Here is a 14,115-nt window from a genome sequence, read left to right as displayed (position 1 = left end):
GAGCCAGACTTTCCAGTTGGGGAGATTGGGCTCTGAAACTCCCTCACTGGGCTGTCTCCCTCATGGGCGGAGCAGTGCACTTCAAACTCAGTCTTCTTCCCTCTCTTCCCAACCAGAACCACAATACATGTGTTGGCCCCGCCCCTCCCAACATCACCCACAGGCTCTCTGTCTCAGTGAACTAATTCAGAATAAGGTGTTAATGGTTGAGTCTCTCCTCCTTGGAGCAGAAGATCTCTAATGGTAGACCAGCCTGGTTGGAGCAAGTGGGGGCTGTGTTTGGGCAGTAGTGGTCTTGTTCGGAGGACCCATTTTTCCAGCTTTTTTATATTCACAGGCACTCTTCAAAATCATGCTCGGAAATACAATTTGCCTATAGACGAGCTGAGTTTCAAGTACAACATGATTTCTGCCTATCGGGATCAAGCCGCGGTTATAGAGGCTGCTAAGAAAGTGAAGTTTGGACAAGACCTGCCCATGGACCTGGAGGTACCGTCTCCCTGACCATTGTTACAGCAAAGCAGCCGCGCCCGTCCCAGTCACTCACTGTCTCCGCCGGCCTCCCCTGCCCCTCCTGCCTCCCATATGTGGAGTAGGATGGGCAAGATGGGGTTCACACCCCGCCAAGACGAGCTCCCCAATTACCAATGACGAGATAGGAACTGCCTGGTCTGATTTGTAGAAATATTTTTTAAAGTAATACTATTTTATTTCTTCAGAAATTAATTCGGTTCTGAACCCAACGTTGGTTGGGGGGGGGGGTGGATTCCTACATCAACAAGCAATTTCAAACACCAGCTGAAGGTCCTACGATTCAACTCAATTCTGACCCCACCTACCTAGAGATAGCATCAGATCCCATAGGTTAAGGGTTCAGTACTACAAGACTGTCCCCCCATTTCAAATGCCAGCTTCAAGCCCACATTGTCACCTGTGCTTCTGAATCACTGGCTCTAAGTCAGAGGTTCCACAACCCCATACTGGAGTTCAATTAATTTGCTAACATGGCTCAAAGAACTCAGAGAAACTTTTCACTTAATTACTGGCTTATTATAAAAGAATATAACTCAAAAACAGTCAGATGGAAGGACGCCCAGGGTAAGGCATGTGGGAAGGGCTCAGAGCTTCCACACGCACCAAGTGTGCCACTGTCCCCAACCTGCTGTTCGCCAGCCCGACGCTCTGCAAACCCAGTCCTCCCGGGGGTTATGGAGGCTGCATTACAAGGTCACGGACGGACTGCCTCACAGGCCTTAGGTAACGGAACTCAGCCTCCTGCTCTTCTCCCCTCCCCAGAGGTGGGGTGGGGGTTACACTGCAAGTTCCAACCCTCTAATCACCTGATCAGCTCCACTGGCAACCAGTCCCCATCCTTGGGTGCTATCCAAAAACCACCTCATTAACATAACAAGAGACACCATTATCACTCCCGACATTAGGAAATTCCAAGCATTTCGGGAGCTGTGAGTCGGAACCACAGAGGAAGACCAAATATATATGAGAAAAATATTTGCTTATCTAAATAACCAAATATATACTCTTCTTATAAATCACAATACCACAGATGCTACAGTAACTCTCCTTGCACATACAACATAGCAAGAGGTTAAAAGCAAGAACTCCAGCATCAGGAAGGCCTACATTCAAATTCTGACTCTCCCCCGCCCCAGCTGTGTGTGCTAGCGCACCTACTATCACGTCTGCACCTCGGTGTTCTTGTCTGTAAAGTGGGGTTGATGCCACCACCTTCAGAGTTGTGGTGCAGTGTACACGTGTGTCATGTGACCCACACATCGTGAACACACGGTAAATATTAGGACAGCATGAACTATCTGCATCATTCATCCAGCTGTCTCCTAGCAGAATTGGTACGCTAGCTTTCTACATTATGTAAGTACATTAAAGAGCTAATAGGGATGCACTAAGAAGGCAGTTTAAACTCTGCTCACACAGTTTCCTCCCCCCGGAGCAGAGGCTCTCCAAGTGGGGTCCCCAGACCAGCAGCATCAGCATCGCCTGGGAACTTAGAAATGCAAATTCCAAGGACTCATTCCAGATCTTCTGAATCAGAAACTCTGGGCTGGCTCCCACAAATCTGTATATTTTAACAAGTCCTACATGGGGTTCTTGGCCCACCAAAGTTGGAGAACCACTGCTCTAGAATATTAGTGATTCTCAACCTTGGCTGCAGGTTAAAATCATTGAGGGCTTTTTAAAAATCCCGATGCCCTGGCCATGCCCCAGTTAGCTCCCCCCAACACATCAGGCATCATTATTTTTTAAAACTCCCCTGGTGATGCCGGGATACAGCCAGGGATGCAAACCACCACTGCCGATCTGAGCCGCCCAGCCTAGATGCGCTGAGATACTGATGGGGGAAGAGAGCCTTTGCCTCAAAGCTCCTGTCCACCCCAGTGGGCCTTATCAATACAATTTTTTTACATGTGCCATAAAATCAAAGATTTGCTCCGGATTGCCCTTGACAATAAAGTATGCGCTAACCAGTCAGTGGAGTTCAGGGGAGTGGCTTTAACCAACTAAACCTGCCTTGAGATATCATAGTATTAGTAAGGAATTGCTCCTGGGTAACTCTCCCACTATACACTCTGCTTGGATCTGCTCCCATATCCTTGAAAGACCTTGCTAAAAAGTAACAGATGATAATCACAGCCCTCTTATCCCATCCGATTCCCACAAGAAGGGAGAAAGTCAAAACCATGGTATCAGGTTGTCTGAAGCCCATGAATGGGTTTCCCAGAGGCATCCCCTATTAGACATGTTGATGGGGTGAGATTTGGTGCCAAACTGAGAAGAAAGTTATCTTAAATTTCGAAGCTTCAGTATTCTCTCAAGAATGTGAGTAATAACAGCAATCTATGGTGTGGTCCTCAGAATGAACTGAGGAGGACGTAGGGTGGGGAGACAGCCCACAGCTGCTCTTCGCCTTCTCCCCTGCTCAGCTGTAAACTCCCGGGTATGTTTCAGTTGCCCTCTCCTGAAGATGGCGTCCTCGTTCACGGAATGTTCATGGATGCTTCTCGATGGGACGATAATGAGATGGTGATAGAAGACGCATTGCCCGGACAGATGAATCCAGAGCTGCCTGTGGTGCATTTTGAACCTCAACAAAATTACGAGCCAAGCCCAACACTCTACCACTCCCCACTTTATAAAACAGGGGCCCGGGCAGGCACGCTGTCAACCACAGGTGAGGATGTTCTACCGTTGGTACAAATAATGACCAAATGCAAACTACGGCCAAAGCCCAACACTAAGCTTTAAGCGCAGCATTTAGCTAAGATTAAATGGCCAATTAGCTAAGATTAAAATGAGGCCACTTATACAAACTTATAGATGTTGTAAATTCTGTTTATTTTAATATGCAGTATGGATTGGTATTTTAAGACTAATACTTGTTTCTATTAGACTAATGAGTAGAAAACTGTTATTCAGCAGTGCCTTCTAATTTTAAAATAATGACTGAGCAGACACTAGACTATCTCACCAAAACCACTGAGACTCATCAAAGAGACTTAAAAATATATTATAAATTATTAAATGGAATGCCATGCTGCAAAAAGGGAAATCTGAGTAGGCCTGATATTGAGATACAGCCCCGAAGAAAAAACCAGATAGAAAGAAAGCCGTATGCACAGGTAAGCTAAAGAACTGAATGTAGACAGCTAAAGGATAAGCAAGGAGAATGAGCTGAGGAAGTCCCTCAAAGTACTTCACAATGCAATTTTTTAAAAAAGACACTGGAAAAAGCCAAAATTTCTAGTAGGCAATCTAGAGGAAAGTAGATAAAATGGAAGAGTAATACTATTTGTTAAAATAATAGCTAATAATTTCCCAGAAAAAGGGAAACACTTGGGTCCTCAGATTAAGAGATCTCACAAAGTCCTGTTACAGATAATTTTTGAAAACATAAACAATCCATTTTTTGAAAGAAACCTAGATCTGTCAAAGTGATACTTAAAACTATCAGAGAAAACGAAAATCCCCAAAGCGAAGATAATACGTATTAATGTGATGAGATTAAACTCCGGAGCAGCAGGCTGACCCCAGAAACCTCTCGAGACCCTCGGTGCACGTGAAAAGACAGGAGAAGTATCTTCAAAGGCCCAAAGCAAAACAACTTTGGACCAAAATTGGAAATGCAACCAAATTATCATCCAAAAGGGAAGTGTGATAAAGACTGTCTTGGACATACAAGGCTTAAATAATCACCACCAACCTCCTATTTCACACACATGCCCACATACACAGTTAAATCTTTAAAGTTTTACCATAAAATGATTTTAATAATAATTTGGAACTAAATTCCCAGATGATGAAAATACAGGAGATGGAGGAAGGCAGAAGAACTAAAAAATATTTCCCTTTTGAATGGAGAATATGGATACTGGTGATATTTATTTTTCTAATAAAATTTCAGTTAAAGTATCTTCTTTAAGGGTAAAATAGACATTCCTAGCACATTCCTGATGGCCTACTCCTATTACAAATCTAAAAAGTATTAAAAGGTATATTTTAGAATTAATAATAGTATATATAAGTTTTGGTGTGGACATATCCTTATAATTTTATCTTGGATAAATATCGAGGGTGAAATGACTAGATTGTGTGGTAAGTAAATGTCTAACTTTTCAAGACACTACCAAAATGTCTTCCATCCCATTCATACCATCCCCACTAGCAGTGGGCAGGGCTCCAGTCCCACATGCCCATCACCGCTTAGTATGATTAGCCCTGTAGAGGATAGACGGGGAGAGAAGGAGGCAGATAGATCTATGACATTCGCATCTTTTCTGGGGCTTATTTATATCTCCTCTGATAAAGTGTCTATTTAAATCTGTTGCCCATTTTTTAATTGAGTCATTTGTCTCATTATTGGCTACAATTCCAACAAGACTTCTGTCTTTTGGGCACAAGGAACCAAGATAAGATGGCAATTAAAATGATGTTGCAGTAGAACAAGACGCAACAAACAGATCATCAAAGGCACTAGAGAAAAAGTACAGCCACACACTGTGCATATTTGGGAACTCGACACAGAGTAGCAGCATTATTTAAGATTGGTCTGGAACATAGAAATTACTCCCTAAGTGGTTCTGGGACAATTGGTTATACCAAACTTACATCCCTATCTCATACTACAAACAAAAATTAAATCGCAGGTTTATTGCATATACTTAATCATCACTATATTTTAAAATTATTAACCCTAATGAAATCATGGTTTTAAGTAATAATCATCAGCAGCTGCTACATCCCCAAAAAGAAAAGCATTCAGACATAAAGCACTTCTTGATGGAAGCACACCACCTATAAAGTATTCTTGCCAAAAAGCTCAAGCCTTAATGTGATCACATCTCTAGTACTAACCACTCCTTTATAAGGATAGAGGAATGTGTTTAAAATCACCACTGGGATGCTGTCAGCAAAAACCAGACTCTGGAAAACTTTACAGGCCAAACAGCCTGTTGGTTTCAAATAATTTATTACAAGAGGGTGGCAAAGGAACAGAGGGGTAACCTACCAATTGAAAGAGATTTGAGATACACATCACCATTGCAAGGTATGAACCTTATTTGAGTCCTGAGTCAAACTCATGGTTAAATATACAGAGACTGCATATGTACTATAAAACATCACTGAAGCACCTGCCAAGGCACTGTCCAGGGAGTGGCAGGCAAAGGTAGGGAGAGGGGAGACACAGGGGTCCCCTCCTGGGGACACCACCACATTCCCCAACTTGTGCACAGATAGGATTTGCTATGAATGTACTGCCAGAAACAGCAACTCCTGTATAGAGGGCCGGACCCTCTTCTTCTCACCTTGGTCCTGGCCTTTCACACAGAATGAAGAAACTGCAGAAGTTTCTTCAGATGTCACAGAGCTGGGGACAAAATATCTATGACTGCACTTGGTCACTTCAGGAGCCTCAGTGCCTAACTATGGGGTGGAACGATGGATCGATGGATGGATGGATGGATGGACAGACGGATGGATGGACGGGCAAATGAATGGATGTCCAACCTATCAACTGCATGCCACTAAAAGTTTAGGCCTGATTCTAGTCCAGTGCTCCCAGAATGCAGAGAATTTGGAAGATAATTCATATGGTTATACAAAGTCTAAGCTAGACAGGTCCCAAAGGATCATTCATTCTAACATCTTCATTTTATAGAACATAAAACTGAAGTCCGTAGAGAACTATTTGCTGACAGAATCCTGACTCCAAGTACTGTACTCTTTGTATTAAGGGGTTATTCTTTAAGTAAGGCCCCTTCTTTTTCCCTGTATCCTTAACTAGGTCATTCGACCAACTTTGTGGTGACCGTCCTTTTACCCTCCAAGAGGCCCAACGATTACTGGATTGCCAAGGGGTCGGCTTTGCTTTGCCAGCTGAGCGAGTGAAGGGAGCACCTCAGTGCTGAAAAAGCAGCAGCCAGAGATCTTTGAAAGGGAAAAGAGTCTGCGTAACTTGTATGTGATCGAATCAGCATTACTTCTGATCTGATTTAAGGGTAGTACATGTGGCTTTTATTTCTCTTATAATCCAAAATAAAGTGTCTGCGTTTTTTCCTTCTGTTGGTGATTCAAGCTCTGATGTGAAAGCAGTGGGTTCAGCACCCACCTCCTAAACCTGCTCCCCTCCCCGAAATGAGACCCAGGCAGCTTCCCCTTAGTCACCTGGGAGGGCCCCAGGGGCAGCCAAAACTCAGCACTTCCTTACCCACAGGCTTCCTTCCTCTTCACACATGAGGGACCCAGCATATGCTTCAGTCACCCAGCCCCAGATGAAGATGAACACTCAGAGCCTTCATCATGGGAGACTGATGCAGTGACCCTGACAACCAGTAGCAAATGAGTAGGATAAGACAACCCTGGCCCAGGGGACCAGTTCCCCAACTCCACGTGGACGTATCACAATCCTCAGAAGAGCCTGTGCTTTCAGCAAAGCGCAGGTGGGTCCTGCCTGGTTCTGAGGAATTTCCCCTTCCATGCTAGGATGAACCTGTGTGAACACTGGCCAAGTGCCACCCAGGTCCACTTGACCCTGCCACCTCAACAGCAGGGTTAGTTGCACCAGTGCTAAGAAGGAGTGAGGGGAACCATTCTGTGTCACCCCTGCCAACAAGGGTCTGTTTGCTTGACCTCAGCCTTAATGTGAGCCAAGAGCCTGGTGATGTCTAAGCAGGACGGGGGCCTCTGGAGAAAGCCAACCACCCCCTTACAGAAAGTTGGAAGAACTGGGTCAATCATAGTAATCCAACTCTCCATTTTACCTCCACCTCCCCCCTTCATCCCCACACCTGTCAAAGTGAAGAACAGACCCAGGGCACAGAGCAGCAGGGAGCACCACTTCTATCGCTCAGAGGTCAGTGCGGACACCAGACACTACTGGGTGTCTCAAGCAGGAACAGGTGCACTAGGCTTTGGGAATGGCTGCAGCTGCAGAAGCCAGAGGGCTGATGTCAGGCACCACAGCAGCTGTAATCCAAGGTCAGAAAGCTGCAGGAAAACGTACAATCACAGCTTCACCAGGCTTGTGAAGCAGGTGACTAAATAGTAGGATGTAGAGCTCGGCGCCTGCACAGGCTGGACCCTGCTGCAGGACCCTGCACTAACTGCCACCACCACTGAGGAAAGAGGTCTTCTGCCCCCTCTGCCTTCCAGGCTCACGTAAGTATACCTCATGACGAGAATCTTAGCTCTAACAGCAAGAGAATCTGGGGAAGCTCAGCCCTCCCACCCCGGCAGTACAGGGGGGACAGAGGATCCTGAGGACCATCACGCCACTCTTCCCATGAGACCTCAAAGATCTTCTGGGCCCAGGAAATGACTGAGAATGAACACACAAGAAAGTCTCTGGGGAAGAAGGGAAGACCACAGAGCTGCAAGCCCAGGAACAAAGCTAAACCTAAACCAGGTTAGGAACAAAGACACCTACTTCCTATTGGTCCCACCCAAGTCCGGGGAAGACCCTCTTGGTTGCGAGCTCCTAAGAGACCCAGGAGGACATAAGAAAACCTTACCACAGCTGGGAGACCCTGGTCTAGAAACACAGTGGGAGCAGGGTGAGGCTGGAGGAACGGGGGACTAGGTCCACTTGGCAGGGCTACAAGTTCCCATTTCAGACTAAACTGGGGCAGTTCTACTCTTACTCATTTTATATAAAGATTTCCCATAAGATTTTTTTGGAAAAGACACAGACATATAATAAATAAGTAAGTAAATAAATAGGCAGGAGGGGGAGCATTTGAGAACCACTTTCTTGCATCGCACCTGACAAGCACGTCAGTGACACGTCCACATATTACTCATAATGAAAGCACCTGTCAGCGTGCAGGAAGCACCCTACTCACCAGACCATGAACAGAGAGGAGGGGAGCAAAGGCCCCATGGCCCATGGACTCCCCTGCATCCAGAAGCAGGAGTGAATGGGGAGAAGAGCAGCAGGAGGACAGAAAGGTGGGTCAGCATCCAAAGTTGCAGGCAGGCCCAGGAGTAGGCCCAGGAGGGAGGCAGTGACAGAGGTCGGAGGCTGTGAGCAAAGAGTTGTTTCTCTGACATATACACATTACAGGAAAGTCTACACACAAAAACTGGTATTTAATTATTTTCACATAATTCATTTACAATTAATTCTTTTCATACAGCTCACTGTTATAAAACTGTACACTACCCCAAGCATTGTTGGATAACCAAAAGCCATTCCTTGGAAAGAGAAGAGTCGACATTGACTTTGATTCTGAACATCTTCTCCTGGGTTGGGCCTGTCAAGGCCAGACCAGACCATGGAGGACAGGAAAGGTCGTCCTTCAGTCCAAGGGGTCAGAGTCTTAGCCTGGCTCCTCCAATCATTACAGGAGGGGTGTCTCTGTTGGGAAAGCCAGAACCAGCACCCAAAACACGGGAGTCGAGAGAGACAGGGAGGCACTGCTGGCCACCATCTGGCAGCGGTGGGAGTGTCCACGCCAAGGCAGCCACAGCTCGGTGGAGCTATGCCTTTCCAGAACAGGGACCTGGAGTTGTGGGACCATAGCACTAGGAGGCAAAGGCAAAGGATCTCAGGACACAGCAGGAGCCACTGGATGCTCCAAGGGCCCCAACACCAGCACAGCTTCGTTTCTTCTCCCTTCTTTAAAGGCCAGAATGGTTTTTGTGTTAAGTTTCTCATGTCTTTGGCCTCATTACCACTGTTATAACCAAACCAAAAGCAAGCACTAAGACTAACACGATTGGGCAATCCTCCCCCAGCCATTTGGTTCTTGGTTCAAGAATTATTAAAAATCTAAGTGTAAGAAGGCCCAACTCAGATTCACTTACCATTAGCTTCTAGGCATTCTCAGGCAGGGACCCTCCTTACTGACCATACACTGAGGCACTGCCAAGCCTGGAGGAGTCCGCTGTGACTCCCTGGCTCTCTCCCCTCCCCCAGGTCAGGTCTGAACACCACACAAGACATCCCAGGTCAAGACAGTATGAGCTGAGGGGCCCATGACCTGGTCCTTTTCAGCTCAGCTGTAAAGGACCCAACTCCATGGCCACCTTAAAAGAAAATGGCCCAGACTGGAAAAAGTCCTAAACAGACCAATTTATCCCTGTCAATGAAGGGCGGTTGAGGAGTCAAGCACCATGGGCAACCCAGACACCAAAACGATCTGCCCCTGCCCTTTAGGTCCCATTTGGCGGTCAACTTATGTCCAAATCCCACAGCACATTGGATGCCTGCTTCACACCTTTCCGTGGCTCCCTCCTTCCCTCAGGCATAAGACGCTCACAGCCACTGTACCTGCTTACTCTCCTGAACCCCTCTCGTCGCACTCCCTCTTGATTTCCCAGACTCCAACCAGAATCACTGTATCTGGACTGCTTTAACAGGCGCGCTCTCTCCACACCAGGCTTTCACACTATGTACTTTGCCTGGAACTCTTTCCCTCCTTGCTCAGTTATTTATTCATTCATTCAACATTTGTTACTGTGCACCTGTGCAGGCACTGGGTCCTGAATCTCCTGATCCAGACTCAGAAGCCCTATTCATTGGGGTCCACTTTGTCAGGCTTCTATACAGCATCCCCCATGAGGCCTTTCCTGATTGCCCCCCCCGCCCCAAGTTAAGTAATAGCCTCCAACACACACACATGGACATGCCCACAGCAACCTACACGTGGCTTACAGACAATCAGCTCAAAATCCAGCTTTCTCCCCAGACCGTGAGCTCCATGAAAGCCGAGAGCCACAGTCTGGTTCACTCCAAAGCCATGACAGCAGGAACACAGGAGGAACTCAGTAAGTTCAGGTTGAACTGAATTAGATCCTAGATCCCAAGCATCTCAGGTGCAGTTCTTCCATTAGCCCTATGCCATGCAGACCAGGCCGGGTCACCACCTTCACGATCCACTCTGATCCACCCTGTAGGCATCTCAGAGAGCGCATACGTTCTGTGGTCATCGTTCTCCTGTGCATACGCTGAACAGCCCATTCCTACAGAGCTGCTTCCAGCTCTGTAAAACTCTGAAAGTCTCCTTGATCTGTGATGGAGAAAGGGCTGGCAAATCAAGTTCTTCACAACCTTTATGCCAGCCTCATTCTACTTGTATCTGTTACCTTTCAACAGACCCATCCATGCCCCTGCCGCCACCACCATTTGCTAACAAAGATAAACATGGTACCCTTCCCCTGGCTTTAAGCAACTACCTTGAATCCGGATTCATCTCTGTCACAGTGGACAGAAGACCACTGCCCAGGGCCGTGGGGAAGGTGCAGCTCCATGGCAGGGTGGGTGGGGAGGGGGTGGCACTCGTTCTCACCAGAGCATTGAACCGCCACCCCTTAGGCAGGGTGAGGGCATTCCTGGGCTGCTCCCCACCCATACTCCTGGGGTAAGGATGGCCGTGGGTGATGGGCTCCTGGCAGACCTGTCCAGGCCCGGCCTCGTGGCCTCACCTCTCCTCCAGTCGGACCCACAGGTCGCTGAATGGCCAGAGCTGCTGCCTCCGCTGCAGTCGCCTCCGCTTCTTCTGGAACTTCCTCTTTGCCTCTCCAGGAAGGTTGTCATTTTCAGGCGTGGACGCGTGGGATGGCAACAGTGAGTGCACCGCAGACCCAGCTTCCGGTACCAATGCTTCCGGGGTGGGTACTTCCGGAGCAAAGATGGAGGGGGAGATGGGCTGCAATGAGGGGCTCTTAACTCTTCTCTCTGTAAACAGGGATGTAAGGAAGAAGGGTTTGGGCAGGGTCATTCACACAGCATGGCACCCTCCCCACCTCCCCGCCTAAAGGCTCCGGACCTCATGGGTAATGTGAAAGTTCAGCCCAGCTAGGGAGGGCAGGGTTCTCCAAAGCACCCCGAGAATTGATCACATACCCGCAGGGTATTCTCTCCAAATCTCCCAGCCCTGCGCAGGAAATATAAGATTTCTTTTTAGCTACGTAAAATTGTTGTTCTCCCCTAGATGGGTCAACACTGTCTAGAAAGCCCCTGAAAATTACAACATTTAAAGAGAGGTGAACGTCTTTAAATGCAATTTATTTAGAACAATTGAAGTGGCCCTAATCCAGTTAGTCCCTCATGTTCCCTTTTAAGGGCTCTTCTCAGCTCTTTGGCTGCTGGTAGCCACTCCATCCCCAGGGACTGTTCAAGCAGCTGGCTTCTAACCGCCTTACCCAGGTCTGACTGTCAACCACCTTTTCCCAAGCGAACGTGTGTTTTTCACAACTGATGAGAAACTCAAAGGGGCTTCTAGTTTTCCCCTAAGCATGACTATTGTCCCCCCAAAACTCTTCCAGTGAGGAAATAAGCCATTAGAATGATGAAATTTCTTCCTACAACATGACTTTTGTCAAGGGTTGCGGGGCGGGGGGGGGGGGGGGGGGTGCCGGGGGGGAGGGGGTCAGTAAGTAAAGAATCCCAGTCACTAGAGGTCAATCTTATTGCCTGCTGACGTAGGCAGTGGGGGACCGGAGGAAAGGGAGCCCTGGATGCGCCCCTGTGCCACGTGCCTCCTCCAGCAGTGTGGGGGCCACAGACCAGCACAGGTGAGAGTGCGGTCACCCTGCACCTGCCCGAGCAGGCCTCAGTTCTGACCCACAACTGCCAGAGCCCAGGGGTCAGTTGGTCTTCACGGCCCTGTGTGAGGAAGGGAGGTGTAAGATAAAAAACAAAAAAGGGAAAGAACCAGGCTTGGGGGGACGGGAGGCGGGAAGGTAAAAGAAGGGAATTCCTCAAATGGCAAAGAAAGAAAAAGGACCCCTACTCTGAACCATCCCAAAAAAATGAGCTTTACTCCTCCTGCTTTCATCTTTCTTATATTTGCTATCCTGGGGAATCGAAACACCCGCCTTACAGCAGAGGAAAGGGAGGACCGGGAAAATAACTGACTTGCCCTAGGTCCCAACAAGATTCAGTGCCGTTTGCAAGTAACATTCATCACTGAGATTTTCCAGGCTATCCAGCTAACCCGTTCTCACCGTGGAAACTATGAAGAGTAAAGACTAGTGCCACTGTAATCTCCACAGAGAGCCTAGAGACAGATGCTCATACGGCTCAGACACAGGCTTGCGGGTCCCAGGGTGGTAGGGTGGCTGCTTCTCTGCCAGGAACAGAAAATCCCAGCTGTTGAACACGGGTTTAGCTAAACCTCTATTTACTCAGGAAGGCTTGACCCATGGCCACTTCGGTACCAGTACAGGACACTTGTGCCGACAGACTGCTTGTCTTCTGCCTGCATTTCACATAGTCCGCTCACGCCACAGACATCCCCAAGAAAGAAACACCCCGGTGGAGAGGGCCTCCCTCCTGGGCTCACACCCACAAAAGTGATACCCAACAAAGAGTCAGACTTGGAGCCTTGGGCCAGATAATTAGCTGAGCCTCTGCTGCTTCTGCAAAGTGGACGTAGCTCACCTGGTTACTGTGAGGATTCAAACAGCCCATGCACTATGCTTCGCAAAGGGCTGAGCACAGTATACACTTCATGTGCATTCCCCTTTCTCCCAATCCCTCTGTCTGGTGATGTATGTACCCCAGCAGAGCTGACCAAAACCTAGGAGCACCCCACTATGTAGCCAAAGGGAAATATGCCAGATCCTCATTGGTATCTGTGGTAGGAAGAATAATGGCCCCCAAAGATGTCCAAATCCTAATTCTCGGAACTTGTGACTATGTCACCTTATACCGGGAAAAGGATTTTTGCAGAGAAGGTTAAGGACTTTGATATGAGAGATTATCCCAGACTATCTGGGTGGGCCCAATCTAATATCATGGGCCCCTAAAACCAGAGAACATTTCTGTGGTCCGTGGGAGATGTAACTACAGAAGAATAGTCAGAGAGATGCAATGATGCTGGATTTGAAGATGGGGTTGGGGAGCGGGTGGTAAGCTAAGGAATATGAGCAGCTTCTATAAACTGCTAAAAGCAAGTAAACAGATTCTCCCCCAGAGCTTTCAGAAGGGAAGGCTACCCTTCCAACACCCTGATTTCAGGCCATTGAGAACTGTGTCAGCCTTCTGAGCTACATCAATGTAAGACAATAAACCTGTGTTGTTGGAAGGCACTAAGTTTATAGTAATTTGTTATGTCAGCAAAACACACACACACACACACACACACACACAAATACAGTATCTATTATCCTGGGAAGGGGGCATTACTAGCTAAACCCTCCACCCAACAGGACCCCCATCCCTTCCCTATGCCCAGGCAAGGGCAGCAGCTTCACAGCCAGGAGCGCTGCCTATGTATTCCAGCCTGCTAACAGGTCGACAGTAGTGGCTGCCAGTTGCCCTCAGCCCTGGCTTCCTGATACTGGCCTACCCCAACACCCAGGGCTGCAGGGCCTGGAGTAAGCTAGGACACCAATCAGCAGCCCTTCTGCCCCCACCCATACCAGCCTGCCCCAGATTCAGGTTCCATATGATCCAGATCATCCTCAAGGACTGTCACGTGGATGCTGAGGAGGGAAAGAAGGAAGCAGGTATCTCCGTAGCCCCTGCCCTGTCCTCCTCAACACCCCTTCACTGTGGGCATTTCTCCTGCTCAAGGCCCTTATCCCCTCACCCCTCCTCCTCCCTGAACAGGAGGTCCTGTGGAGACTTCATGC

General features: G+C 47.9%; 2 protein-coding genes across 2 annotated transcripts in view; one reads left to right on the top strand and one right to left on the bottom strand.

Moving 5' to 3' along the window:
• DNAH6 (dynein axonemal heavy chain 6) overlaps positions 1–6,601 on the top strand; it is a 241,862-nt gene extending 235,261 nt beyond the window's left edge. Inside the window, exons 75-77 of the mRNA XM_045193849.3 lie at positions 338–489; positions 2,986–3,208; positions 6,320–6,601. Coding sequence (XP_045049784.2) covers positions 338–489; positions 2,986–3,208; positions 6,320–6,423 — 479 coding nt within the window. The 3' untranslated portion in view covers positions 6,424–6,601. The remainder of the gene's footprint in view (positions 1–337; positions 490–2,985; positions 3,209–6,319) is intronic.
• A 2,272-nt stretch (positions 6,602–8,873) lies between these two features.
• Positions 8,874–14,115, bottom strand: part of TRABD2A (TraB domain containing 2A) — a 50,053-nt gene continuing 44,811 nt past the window's right edge. Inside the window, 2 exon segments of the mRNA XM_053923594.1 lie at positions 8,874–9,057; positions 10,960–11,208. Coding sequence (XP_053779569.1) covers positions 8,874–9,057; positions 10,960–11,208 — 433 coding nt within the window.

This window comes from Desmodus rotundus, chromosome 5 (genome assembly GCF_022682495.2).
Source record: "Desmodus rotundus isolate HL8 chromosome 5, HLdesRot8A.1, whole genome shotgun sequence".
NCBI classification, from domain to species: domain Eukaryota; kingdom Metazoa; phylum Chordata; class Mammalia; order Chiroptera; family Phyllostomidae; genus Desmodus; species Desmodus rotundus.
Note: the sequence above shows the minus strand (reverse complement) of the source record. Positions and strands in the feature narration are given on the sequence as shown.